The 12,428-nt window shown below is 42.2% G+C and overlaps 1 protein-coding gene across 5 annotated transcripts in view; it reads left to right on the top strand.

Annotated features, from left to right (window-relative positions):
* The window catches only part of abr (ABR activator of RhoGEF and GTPase), a 320,646-nt gene that overhangs the window by 124,302 nt on the left and 183,916 nt on the right, over nucleotides 1-12,428 (top strand). For all 5 annotated transcript variants that reach the window (XM_077231905.1, XM_077231903.1, XM_077231907.1 and 2 more), the window contains one exon: nucleotides 9,317-9,415. In XM_077231905.1, coding sequence (XP_077088020.1) covers nucleotides 9,317-9,415 — 99 coding nt within the window. The remainder of the gene's footprint in view (nucleotides 1-9,316; nucleotides 9,416-12,428) is intronic.

The following is a 12,428-nucleotide window of genomic DNA, read 5'->3' as shown; positions in this document are numbered from 1 at the left end:
GCTTGCCTTAGCTCTATTCAAAACGGTAAACTTGTAATAATGTTTTTAACATATATATATATATATATATATATATACAGGTCCTTCTCAAAAAATTAGCATATTGTGATAAAGTTAATTATTTTCCATAATGTAATGATACAAATTAAACTTTCATATATTTTAGAATCATTGCACACCAACTGAAATATTTCAGGTCTTTTATTGTTTTAATACTGATGATTTTGGCATACAGCTCATGAAAACCCAAAATTCCTGTCTCAAAAAATTAGCATATCATGAAAAGGGTCTCTAAACGAGCTATTAACCTAATCATCTGAATCAACTAATTAATTATAAACACCTCCAAAAGATTCCTGAGGCTTTTAAAAACTCCCAGCCTGTTTCATTACTCAAAACCGCAATCATGGGTAAGACTGCCGACCTGACTGCTGTCCAGAAGGCCATCATTGACACCCTCAAGCAAGAGGGTAAGACACAGAAAGAAATTTCTGAACAAATAGGCTGTTCCCAGAGTGCTGTATCAAGGCACCTCAGAGGGAAGTCTGTGGGAAGGAAAAAGTGTGGCAAAAAACGCTGGACAACGAGAAGAGGTGACCGGACCCTGAGGAAGATTGTGGAGAAGGACCGATTCCAGACCTTGGGGGACCTGCGGAAGCAGTGGACTGAGTCTGGAGTAGAAACATCCAGAGCCACCGTGCACAGGCGTGTGCGGGAAATGGGCTACAGGTGCCGCAGTCCCCAGGTCAAGCCACTTTTGAACTAGAAACAGCGGCAGAAGCGCCTGACCTGGGCTACAGAGAAGCAGCACTGGACTGTTGCTCAGTTTTGCATGTCATTCGGAAATCAAGGTGCCAGAGTCTGGAGGAAGACTGGGGAGAAGGAAATGCCAAAATGCCTGAAGTCCAGTGTCAAGTACCCACAGTCAGTGATGGTCTGGGGTGCCATGTCAGCTGCTGGTGTTGGTCCACTGTGTTTTATCAAGGGCAGGGTCAATGCAGCTAGCTATCAGGAGATTTTGGAGCACTTCATGCTTCCATCTGCTGAAAAGCTTTATGGAGATGAAGATTTCATTTTTCAGCACGATCTGGCACCTGCTCACAGTGCCAAAACCACTGGTAAATGGTTTACTGACCATGGTATTACTGTGCTCAATTGGCCTGCCAACTCTCCTGACCTGAACCCCATAGAGAATCTGTGGGATATTGTGAATAGAAAGTTGAGAGACGCAAGACCCAACACTCTGGATGAGCTTAAGGCCGCTATCGAAGCATCCTGGGCCTCCATAACACCTCAGCAGTGCCACAGGCTGATTGCCTCCATGCCACGCCGCATTGAAGCAGTCATTTCTGCAAAAGGATTCCCGACCAAGTATTGACTATTGTGTGCATAACTGAACATAATTATTTGAAGGTTGACTTTTTTTTTTTGTATTAAAACACTTCTTTTATTGGTCGGATGAAATATGCTAATTTTTTGAGACAGAAATTTTGGGTTTTCATTAGCTGTATGCCAAAATCATCAGTATTAAAACAATAAAAGACCTGAAATATTTCAGTTGGTGTGCAATGAATCTAAAATATATGAAAGTTTAATTTTTATCATTACATTATGGAAAATAATGAACTTTATCACAATATGCTAATTTTTTGAGAAGGACCTGTATATATATATATATATATATATATATATATATATATATATATATATATATATATTCGATTCTTTGATAAATGGAAAGTTCAAAAGAACGTAATTTATTTAAAATAGAAATTTTGTAACAGTGTATTTACTGTAACTTTTGGTCAATGTAATGCATCCTTGCTGAATATAAGTATTAATTGCTTTAAAAAATCTTACTGAACCCAAACTTTTGAACGGTATAAAATAGATATTTTATACTTCCCTTTCAGTGGAAGTCAATATTTTATTTCATAGATTTTTTTTATAAAAAAATAAAAAAAACCACATCAAACCCCCCAAACCCCCCCACATCGTATCAATCTTATCATCCACCAAATAATGGCACTCCTTTCCTCCACCCAAATGTGAGGTATTGTTCAGGTCCATACCACAAAATATGTGGGAAGTTTGCTGAAATTTAACATTTGTCTTTAAAAAAGCAAGTTTTTTTTGTTTTGTTTTTTAAAAGCAAGCACCACTAATAAATAGCGTTTCACCTTAATAAAACTAATCACAACTGCTCATTTTAAATTAACCTTCTATTAGCATTCTATTAGTGTCATATATGGTGGGCCAAAATGTCAGTGGATCATTACTAATAATTTCAGGATATCTTGCAGACTCAAACCTGCATCAGCTATCTGAGCACCAAAGCTCAATGTGTGAAGAGCATGTGCAATATCCATTGCGTCACAGCTCTCACCAGTTACAGGTATGTTGATGTGTTCAGTCAAAATCAGATGATTTTCTCACAGATCAAAATTAGGCTTGCAAATACTTTTTTACAACAATTATCCATTTTAATTAGGAAAATAAGTGACACTTAGGAAAACTTTCCTAGACTCACTTTAGTCTAACATGGACATTCATTAATAGTGACTATATATATATATATATATATATATATATATATATATATATATATATATATATATATATATATATATATATATATATATATATACATACATACATATATGTATACATATATACATATATATATATGTACACACACACATATATATATATATATATATACACACACACACACACACACACACATTCTGGTAGACAAATGCATTTCTTGGTCTGGCTGTACATTGTCTGTTTAGACAGTTTAGGAACTTCTCAGTCTCTGTTACTTCCTCTTATTTAATGTTTGCCCATTCTCGGTCTTTCACTAATGACAACAACTGTGTTTATAAATAATTTTCTTCCTGTGTCTGTCATCATTCCTTATCAATATCTTATCGCTATGAGCACTAGGCACCGTAGTCACTGCTATTCATTAAGTACTGCTGTGCAAAACTTAAATTCTGAACATCAACACACATGAATTCAAATCGCTCTCACTTAAAATGAAATTAATTGCATTAGGTTCAAATGTAAAAAAAAAGAAAAGAGTTGGTTGTAATTGTTTTGAGATATTGTATCTAATGCAATGACATTCAAGGTCCAAAAAGTATTAAAGTGAGAGGGACTCCAGAATGTTCTGTGGTGTGACTTTCCTTTCTTCTGTTTTTTTTTCCTTCAAGTTTTTTTGTTTTAGTTTTTTTGTCTCCCTAAAATAAAATTTAATGGTCACCAAAATTTGGTAACAACATTCTTTTCAAAATATCTTTCATGTTCCACAGAAGAAAGAAAGTCTTGGAGTGCAGTTTTGGAAAAACATGACTGAATAAATGATAACAGAATATTAATATTTGGACTATAGAACTATCCCTTTGATGGTCTTTAAAGGGTTCTTCAGGGTTTTCACAATCTGTTTCAAAAGTAATCCTTTTTTATTTTTTACACGTTCACGATTATCATTTTCACACAGGATATTTATAACTGTTATAACGAGTCTGAAACGTGTTCATTTTTTCCCTTCAAGAGAGTCACAGAATAAATAGTTCTCTGGACAAAGGAGGGTTTGTGAGTGAATTATAAGGGCAATGGTGGGGATATTTGGCCGCTTTCTTTATGTAGTTAGTCATAAGGGTGGTACTTCCTGTCTTTTCAGATAGAACTGCTGTTTATTCCTTTATGTAATCAAATTTCATGGGTTTCAAGCAGACCCAGTCATGTTTTGATTTATCCTCATGTATTTTTGGTGGTTTTGGTGGACAGACATGGTGGGAGAATTTACACTTACAGTAATTGTTCCAAAAAATTTTTTTATGAACTCATAAGCAAGAGCCGTTGTAAATGGAAAGTTCAAAGGGGGATTTGGTTTAAAGGTTTATTTGGTGCAAAAACATTGGAAGCAGACTTTTGAAAGTTGGATTACACTTGAAGGCTCCTTAAGTTTTCCTCTTTCACTCATATTCACAGGTGTTTGTTCAAATGGATGGGTTTAGATAGCATGTCTGTGTCTTTGTTTGAACACACAAACACAGAAACAGTTTGAACTTTGTACCTGGATGGGTGAATTCTCAGGGTGTGTCTCTGCCTGAGAAATTTCATGCCAGAGAGAGAAATAAAATCAGAACAGACTAGTAGTAGGACAAGCTGAACACATGGTTTGATTTACTACAGGTGTTGCAAATTTCTTGAATATTACAACAAAAATTTACCTATGCCTATGATTCACTACAGTTCCCAGCTGAAATGAACACTAAAGGCAGTAAAACACAAACAACTTTTATTCCTTTTCACACAAAATATGATTACAGACTCAGATTGTCAATGAATTTTTCTCTTTTTTTATAACTTAATTTTTTTACATTTTTTACACAATAAACTATATACATACATAGGGACAAGTGGATAAAATCTCATATTGTGCTTACTACAGTTTGTTTCAATCCTCTCTCTCCTGTTGCATTTTACACATTACTTCCCAGTCATTCTCGTCTATTGCTGTGCCTATTTCCTTTTACAATTTCTTTTTGACATATTGCATGTTTATTGGTTTAATTTTTTGGAGACCTTGGTACAGCCCTATGATTTTTGTAATATTATTCACATTATAAGCTAATCGGAATATATTCAGAATGATGCTGACCCTTCTGTCTGCACCCCCCTTTGTAATTTCATCATATCTATTTCTCATTTGTAGATACCGATAGAAGTCTTGATTTACCAGACCATGTTTCACCTTGAGAGTTTGAAAGTCTGTTATTATTTTTTACAAACTTGTTAGTTTTATCCACGGATTATCTTTATCTGCCAGGTGTGCCAGTAGTCTTGTATCTTATACCATATTGGAGGGCCATTAGTAATGAATTGATTTTCAATACCAATCACCTCAAAACACCTTTACCATAGTGTATGATTTGCTAACTAATACATTTTGACCGTTGTGTCACATAGCTTTCTCCATCTTTATTCCTTTTCCGCTGTAAGCAAACTTGGTTGGTAGCTCACCTGGTACAGCATTGCGCTTGCAATGCAGAACGTACTTGGTTACATACGTAACCTCGGTTCTCTCTAGAAGAAGGAACGAGTATTGTGTAAGTTGCTTACGCTACGGGTAATGTCATCTTTTCTAGAGGTATTGAGAAATTAAAATTATCCTTAATTATTCTTAATTTTTCATATATTGTCAACGCAGTGCAGCAGCCAGCAGACCTAGAGCAGGCTATCTTGCGTGCCCATTGGCTGCCCTGCGGCAACTGCTGCAGCCTACCACTGAGCCTCGCTCGTAACGTCTCGCCCAATATGCTTCGCGCCCTCTACGCGTCACAGCCCCCAAAATGGGGTTGGCTTAGCGTATAAAAGTCAACACAGAACACAGACCATTTAGACGCGTAAAGCCGCCTCGTAGAGGGAGCTCTGGATTGCGTTATCGTGTTCATCCCTCCTTCTGGCAGGACAATGGTTATCCGTTGATTAACCATACGTGCAGAGACCAGCGCTCTGGATGGGGATGCCAGATTGAGCCGCGGGCTTGAGAGAGGAGATCTCTCCTCACCAGAATCGGCCAGGGGGCTGTGTGTGACAGTCGCATCAGCTCCAGGAACCAGATTTGATTTTCCCATCGCGGGGCTATAAGGAGCCCCGAGTGGCACGTTTCCCTGATCCTCTTGATTACCTGTGGTAACAGAGAGACCGGAGGGAAAGCATAAAGTGGGAGGCTGGGCCAGATTTGGGCCAGCGCATCCTCGTTCTTTGAAAAGAACATCGGGCAATGAGCGTTGTCTTTTGACGCAAACAGGTCGACTTTCTCTTTTCCGAAAAGGCGCCACAGTAACTGGACTGTCTGGGGGTGCAGGGACCATTCCCCTGGGGGAACATAGTTCCTGGATAGTTTGTCTGGGCCGTCGTTCAGGTGGCCTGACAAATGCGCAGCTCTCAGCAAGCGCAGGAGGTGCTGAGACCATACAAGAAGGCGTTCTGTCAGATGGCAGAGACTTCTGGATCTGACACCGCCCTGACGGTTTATGTAGGACACCACAGACATGTTTTCCGAGCGGACTAGCACATGGTGGTCCCATTTGAACGGGAGGAAGCACCTGAGCGCGTTCTCGACCGCTATCATTTCCAGACAGTTTATGTGGAAGCGTCTCTCTTGGTTTGACCACAGGTCAAAGACCGGTCTGCCCTCGAAGAGGGTGCCCCATCCTAAGTTGGAGGCGTCCGTCAAGATGACCTTTCGGTGTGAGACGGCTCCCATTATCACTCCCCGCTGGTACCAGTCGGCCGCTAACCAGGGCTGCCGAGCCAAAACGCAGCTCTGAGTCACTCTGATCCGTCTGCAGCCTGAAACCCAAGACTGGTGAGGCACTTCGGCGTTCAGCCAGCGCTGTAGCGGGCGTAGGCACAGCAGGCCCAGCTGAAGCACAGCCGCAGCCAATGCCATACAGCCCAGCATCCTCTGGAATGTTTTCAGAGAAGCGATTCTGCCCTCCTGGAAAGATGCGGCCAGGTGTCGAACACGGCGCGTGCTCTGTGTTGATAAATGGGCCGTCAGAGCCACAGAGTCCAGTTCTATTCCTAGAAAGGAAACTGACTGACTGGGCAGTAATGAGCTCTTGGTCCAGTTGACCGTGAGACCCAGGCTTTCCAGGTGACTGAGAAGCACTGTTCTGTGAGATAACAGTTCTATCTCTGACTGTGCTAGAATCAGCCAATCGTCCAAATAGTTCAGAATTCGCAGCCCTTTTTCTCTCAAGGGGGCGAGAGCCGCGTCCATGCACTTCGTAAATGTACGGGGTGCCAAAGACAGGCCGAACGGGAGGACGGTGCATTGATATGCCCGACCGTCGGAGGCGAATCTCAAGAATGGCCTGTGACGGGGGACTATCCGCATCTTTCAGATCGAGAGAGATAAACCAGTCTCTTGGGCGAACTTGTGCGAGAATTTGTCTGGTCGTGAGCATTTTGAACGGACTTCTCATGAGAGCTTTGTTCAAATATCTCAGGTTCTAAGATAGGTCTTAGAGCTCCGTCCTTCTTGGGTACGAGAAAATAGCGTCTGTAAAAGCCTGACTCGCTCGGAGAAGGAGGTACTGGTTCTATGGCCCCTTTGCACAGCAGTTTGGCTATTTCTGCGTGGAGTAGATGCGCTACATCCGCTTTCACTTTCGTCTTGGTCCGTGCTCGAAAGCGAGGGGGACGGCGAGCGAACTGCAGCGAATAGCCCTGTCTTATTGTGCTCAGCACCCATTCTGACACTCCTGGAATTAGGGCTTTAGTCAAGACCACCTTTGTCGAGTCCAAGATAAGTCCAAGACCAGGACTAGTCGAGTCCAAGACAAGACCAAGACCAAAGAGGTTCAAGTCAAAGGCAAGACCGAGTCCAAAAAGGTCCGAGTCAAGACCGAGTCCAGGACAGGGAAAAAAAGTCTTGTGAAAGACAATCTTTTTGGGTTATTATTTGTTGATCTAAAAGCAAAAACAGTGTCACAACACCCAGGATTTTTAAGTATAGACATTCCCGTTGATATCATATAATCTTCTAATCCAGGGGTTTTCAACCGGTGGTCCGCGGCCCCCTGGTGGTCCACGGCGGCATTGCATGTGGTCCGTGACATGCATTCCAGCCTACTTGGAGTGGAGTGGAGCTGTCAGCTAACGTTTCTAACTAAGGCGAAGTTTGCTAGTCAGCACCAGCATGGATCACTTTTTAGTGAGAAAAGTCAGGACAGATGGACAGGCTTCTGCTGCATGCTCTTCAGACAACTTCGGAGGAAACAGGGAATCGTAGTGGGAAACGAAAAAGAAAATACAGTGAAGATTATGTTAAATATGGATTTACAGTTATGTTGTTCGTACAGTTATCGTATGTTAACGTTGCTTTCAAATGAAATCGTCGAAGCTTTCTCGTCACACACACACACACACACACAGAATAGTGGGCCGCCGATTACTTGTTAGTCAGAATGGTGGTCCCTGGCACAGAACCAGTTGAAAACCCCTGTTCTAATCTAAAGAAAACAGAATGATGACATATGGTGATACCTCATAATAGCAGTGTTTCACTGTGGATCCGAAAGACGCATAATTTCAAATTCATTTAGCCCCCCATCACAGGCCATTCTTGAGATACACCTTCGAGGGGCAGGCTTATCAATACACAGTTCTGCCGTTCGGTCTGTCCCTAGCACCTCGTACATTTACGAATTGCATGGACGCGGTGCTTTCTCTTGAGACTCCGGGGAGTGCGCGTGCTGAATTATATCTCGATGACTGGCTGGTTCTTGCGCAATCGTGGCTCACACCAGAGCAAAGAAACAGCGCGCATATAAATGGCTTTTATGTGTGCTTACTGGGAGCATAATAAAGACACCTGGACTCGGTCGAGACCAAAAGGCATATTTGGCAAGACCAGTGGCTGAGACCGAGACAAGTCCGAGTCCGAATACCAGCGAGTCCGAGACAAGTCCGAGATCATAGAAAAATTGGCTACCATTTTTTTTTTCTACCAGAGTACTACCGCCCTACCTGGAATAGCCTTCCATGCTTTTACATGTATAGCTAGGGGCAGAATGGACTCCGGGTTCCGATCGCCGCACTTGTGGGCTCGGGAAACTGAACCGGAGGTGTGTGCGAGGTGCGCGCGCCCTCGGATCTCGGGTACGGCGTTTCGCTGATAGCGGTGGCTGTCTGTATCACTTGTGATGACCCGATTGCTGGGAATGGGGAACATTTTGTGATGATATTTTGTGCGAGCGGAGCCTGGTGCAAAGTGTTTGTCAGTAAGCGTGAGCACTCGCGAGCAGGCACGTGACTTACATTCATAACTTGGCCGCTGCGAGGCTGTTGCCGTGTAACAGAGCAGGCAGCGAGTAGGTGTGAGCACAGATTTGTGGGCAAATTCTCTACATTTAGCACTCGAGCGGCATTTGCCAGCTTTATGAGAGTGGGCTCTGTGAGTGTGTGAGACACGTGGGGCATTGTGTTTATGTGTAGGGGTGAGCACTGATTTGTGGGCACTTTTTCAATTTCACTACAAAAACAGGTCCATTGTGTCAATAGTGTAGCAATTTATAAAGCACCGCTCACATAGTTTTTTTGAAATCACTTTCATACCAAGCAGCTTTCTGTTTTTCACTGCAGTGCAGTGAATATCAGGTTTAAATACAATAGCATAAGTCATTTGGACCACTATGATTTTGCATCAGTTTTGAAGCTTGATAGCCCCAGTGCGCGTTATATGTTTTTAGATTCACCTGATTCATCTGTATTGTATGTGTTTCTGTTTCAGGGAGACATGGAAAAAGGTCTGGAAATGAAGAAACTGGTTCTGTCAGGCTTCTTGGCCAGTGAAGAAATCTATATTAACCAGCTGGATGCATTGCTGCTAGTGAGTACTACTGCTACGGATATTGTCACTCACACTTTATGATAATTGATGTAGGAACATCTCAGTCCTTGGTGTGTAGAGTGTTTTAAGTAAGCAATATAACATACTCGAGGTTTGCTGTTGAAGCACAGCCCCTTCAGCCGTGACTTCACAATGCAGCATGCCTAGAGTACCTTATTGCTTTTATAAAAGGGTAACCATAATACAAATGTTAAAGATGAAAATATATGTATTAATATGTCACTTTTTAAAATTAAAATCTTTAAATTTCATCCTTCCAGAAAAAATTGTCCCTGACAGTGACAATAAACGACAAGAAAATGATCCTAGATATAATCCATCATCTGATGGATGACTAGAAACTGTTTTCATCTGCACAATATAGGATATTTCCTCACACACATACATATGCTTATTTCTATGCATGAGAAAATGTTCGTTTTGCATCTTTTAATTGAAACCAGACCTGTTTGCGGTTCAGCACAACATAAGAAGTGAAGGTTGCCCAGTATAAACACAGTATAATGGACTACAGTTCATTATACAGTACTGAAATAGAAAACTTTAAAATAAAATAATTTCCACTGCACTTGGAAACTGTGTGCTGCTTCCACATATACATAACCACATGTGAAAACATTATTTGAGGGGGAAACGTGTGGCCTCAAAATTAAATGTGAATGTCACGGACATAATGCCAGCAGAGGTTGGTCTTACTTAAATACATAAATAAACAGCTGCTTTTGTCGAAATTCATATTGCATGGAACAGATTTCACAGTATACTGATTGTTTATGTTGCTAATGGTGGTTGCTAAGGGTGTCACACAGTGACACAGATCTGTTGGGTGAAGCAATTATAGCCGTGCTTTATTGTAAATAAAACACACCTATTGACCAATCAGCATCGATTACCCTTGCTGTTTGCAATCTTTTACCTTTAAATTTTTTTAATGTAAATATAGTTATGATTTGCTATTAGTTTTTGTTTTGAATATGTTTACTCTTACATTTCATAAGAGTAGGAAAAGGAAAAGTTAGTTTTCCACAATATGGCTGTTTAGAGTGCAGCATGCGTACACTAAGCCAATCAGGAAGCAGCATTTCCTATTTATAGAAAAAGCTGAAATCTGAAGTCTAGCAGTACTTTGTTCCTCTGCTGTTTGAATGTGTCATTTCCTGTCTTTTTTGAACTGCTGTCCAGTGTATTCTGTGCAACAATGTATCACAGCAGTCAAAGATTCAATCAGTTGTGCCAGTCTCTTTCTTGCCATGATTTCTAATCACAATCTAATGGGAGTTGAATCAACAGCGGGTTTCTAGATTGTTCATTGAATTTGATAAGAGGGGATGCAGAGCAAAAATGAAACCCCTGTGATAAACAATGATGTCCTCTCTAAAACCATTAGGAGCACAAACTAGTAACACACACACACACACACACACACACACACACACACACACACACACACACACACACACACACACACACACACACACACACACACACACACACACACACCCTGAAAACGTACTCGGTTACCTAACGTAACCTCGGTTCTCTCTAGAAGAGGGAACGAGTATTGCGTAAGTATAGCTTACGCTATGGGAAAGATTCATCTTTTCGAGATATTGAAGCCAAAAAATTATCCTTAATTTTTGTAGCCATTGTCAACGCAGTGCATCAGCTAGCAGACCTTGAGCAGGCTGTCTAGCTTGCTCATAGGCTGCCCTGCGGGAACTGCTGCAGCCTACCACTGAGCCCGACGTGACGTCACGTCCAATGAGGGGCGCTCGCACCTTCACAGCGTCGAAGCCCGCCAGAATGGGCGTGGCTAGCGTATATAAACAGGCTCATAGGCTGAATTCTCTGGTTTTCATCGACTGAAGCTAAAAACGCTCGTGGCGCAAGCACGGCAGGTTACGCAATACTCGTTCCCTCTTCTAGAGAGAACCGAGGTTACGTTAGGTAACCGAGTACGTTCTCTTATGAGAGGTTCTCTCGTATTGCGTAAGTATAGCTTGCGCTACGGGAACTCCTTGTCAACGCCGTGCGCACCAGCATCCACTTATGAGTCCCAGAAGATACGGGGATCCCAGATCAGCGGGAATAAGCGCATGTAATATAAGCGCAATAAAAACACTCACAGGGAATACAGAGCGGCGACGCCGGTCAATGTATAAGCATATAGCACATCACCTGATACAGTGCAGCTCAACCAGAAGAGCTAGTGGCATGAGAGTAACTTGCGCACGATAGTATCTGGGCAGAACTGACCTCTCACTTACACTGATAGTAGTTTCGCCTGCAAGGCGGGAACTTCCAGGTTGTAGAATCTGACAAAGGTGGACGGGGAGGCCCAGCCCGCTGCCACACATATGTCATGGATAGAAATTCCACTGGACCATGCCCACGAAGAGGCAACGCCTCTGATGGAATGAGGCCTGACGCCCAAGGGGCATTGCAGACCTTTCGCTGTATAAGCAGCTGCAATCGCATCAATTATCCATCTGGATAGACTGTTTCGAGGCGGCGAGACCTTTGGCCCACCAAACAAAACGAAAAGCTGCTCGGCGCGCCTGAAAGGGGCGGAGCGCGTAATGTAAAATCTCAGCGCCCTGACTGGGCAGAGTAGATTAACATCACTCTTGCTATCAGATGCTGGCAGGGCCGATAGTGAAATGACCTGTGCTCTGAAGGGTGTGCCAATCACTTTGGGAACATAGCTATGTCTAGGTTTGAGGATGACTTTTGAGTCATTCGGGCCAAACTCGAAACACACGGCGCTAACAGACAGCGCGTGTAAGTCCCCCACACGTTTGACTGACGACAGAGCGATCAGAAAAATGGTTTTAAGTGATAAGTATTTTAGATCCGCAGAGTCTAAAGGTTCAAAGGGGTATGCTTTCAGGGCCTCGAGGACCAAAGAAAGATCCCACATAGGGACTGAAGGGGGGCGCGGGGATTCATCCTCCTGGCTCCTCTGAGGAAGCGGATGATAAGCTCGTTCCTG

The sequence above is a fragment of the Siphateles boraxobius genome, unplaced genomic scaffold (assembly GCF_051911475.1).
Source record: "Siphateles boraxobius isolate OS27281-9 unplaced genomic scaffold, OSU_SipBor_1 16, whole genome shotgun sequence".
Lineage (NCBI taxonomy): Eukaryota > Metazoa > Chordata > Actinopteri > Cypriniformes > Leuciscidae > Siphateles > Siphateles boraxobius.
This window is presented reverse-complemented; position numbering and strand designations above follow the sequence as displayed.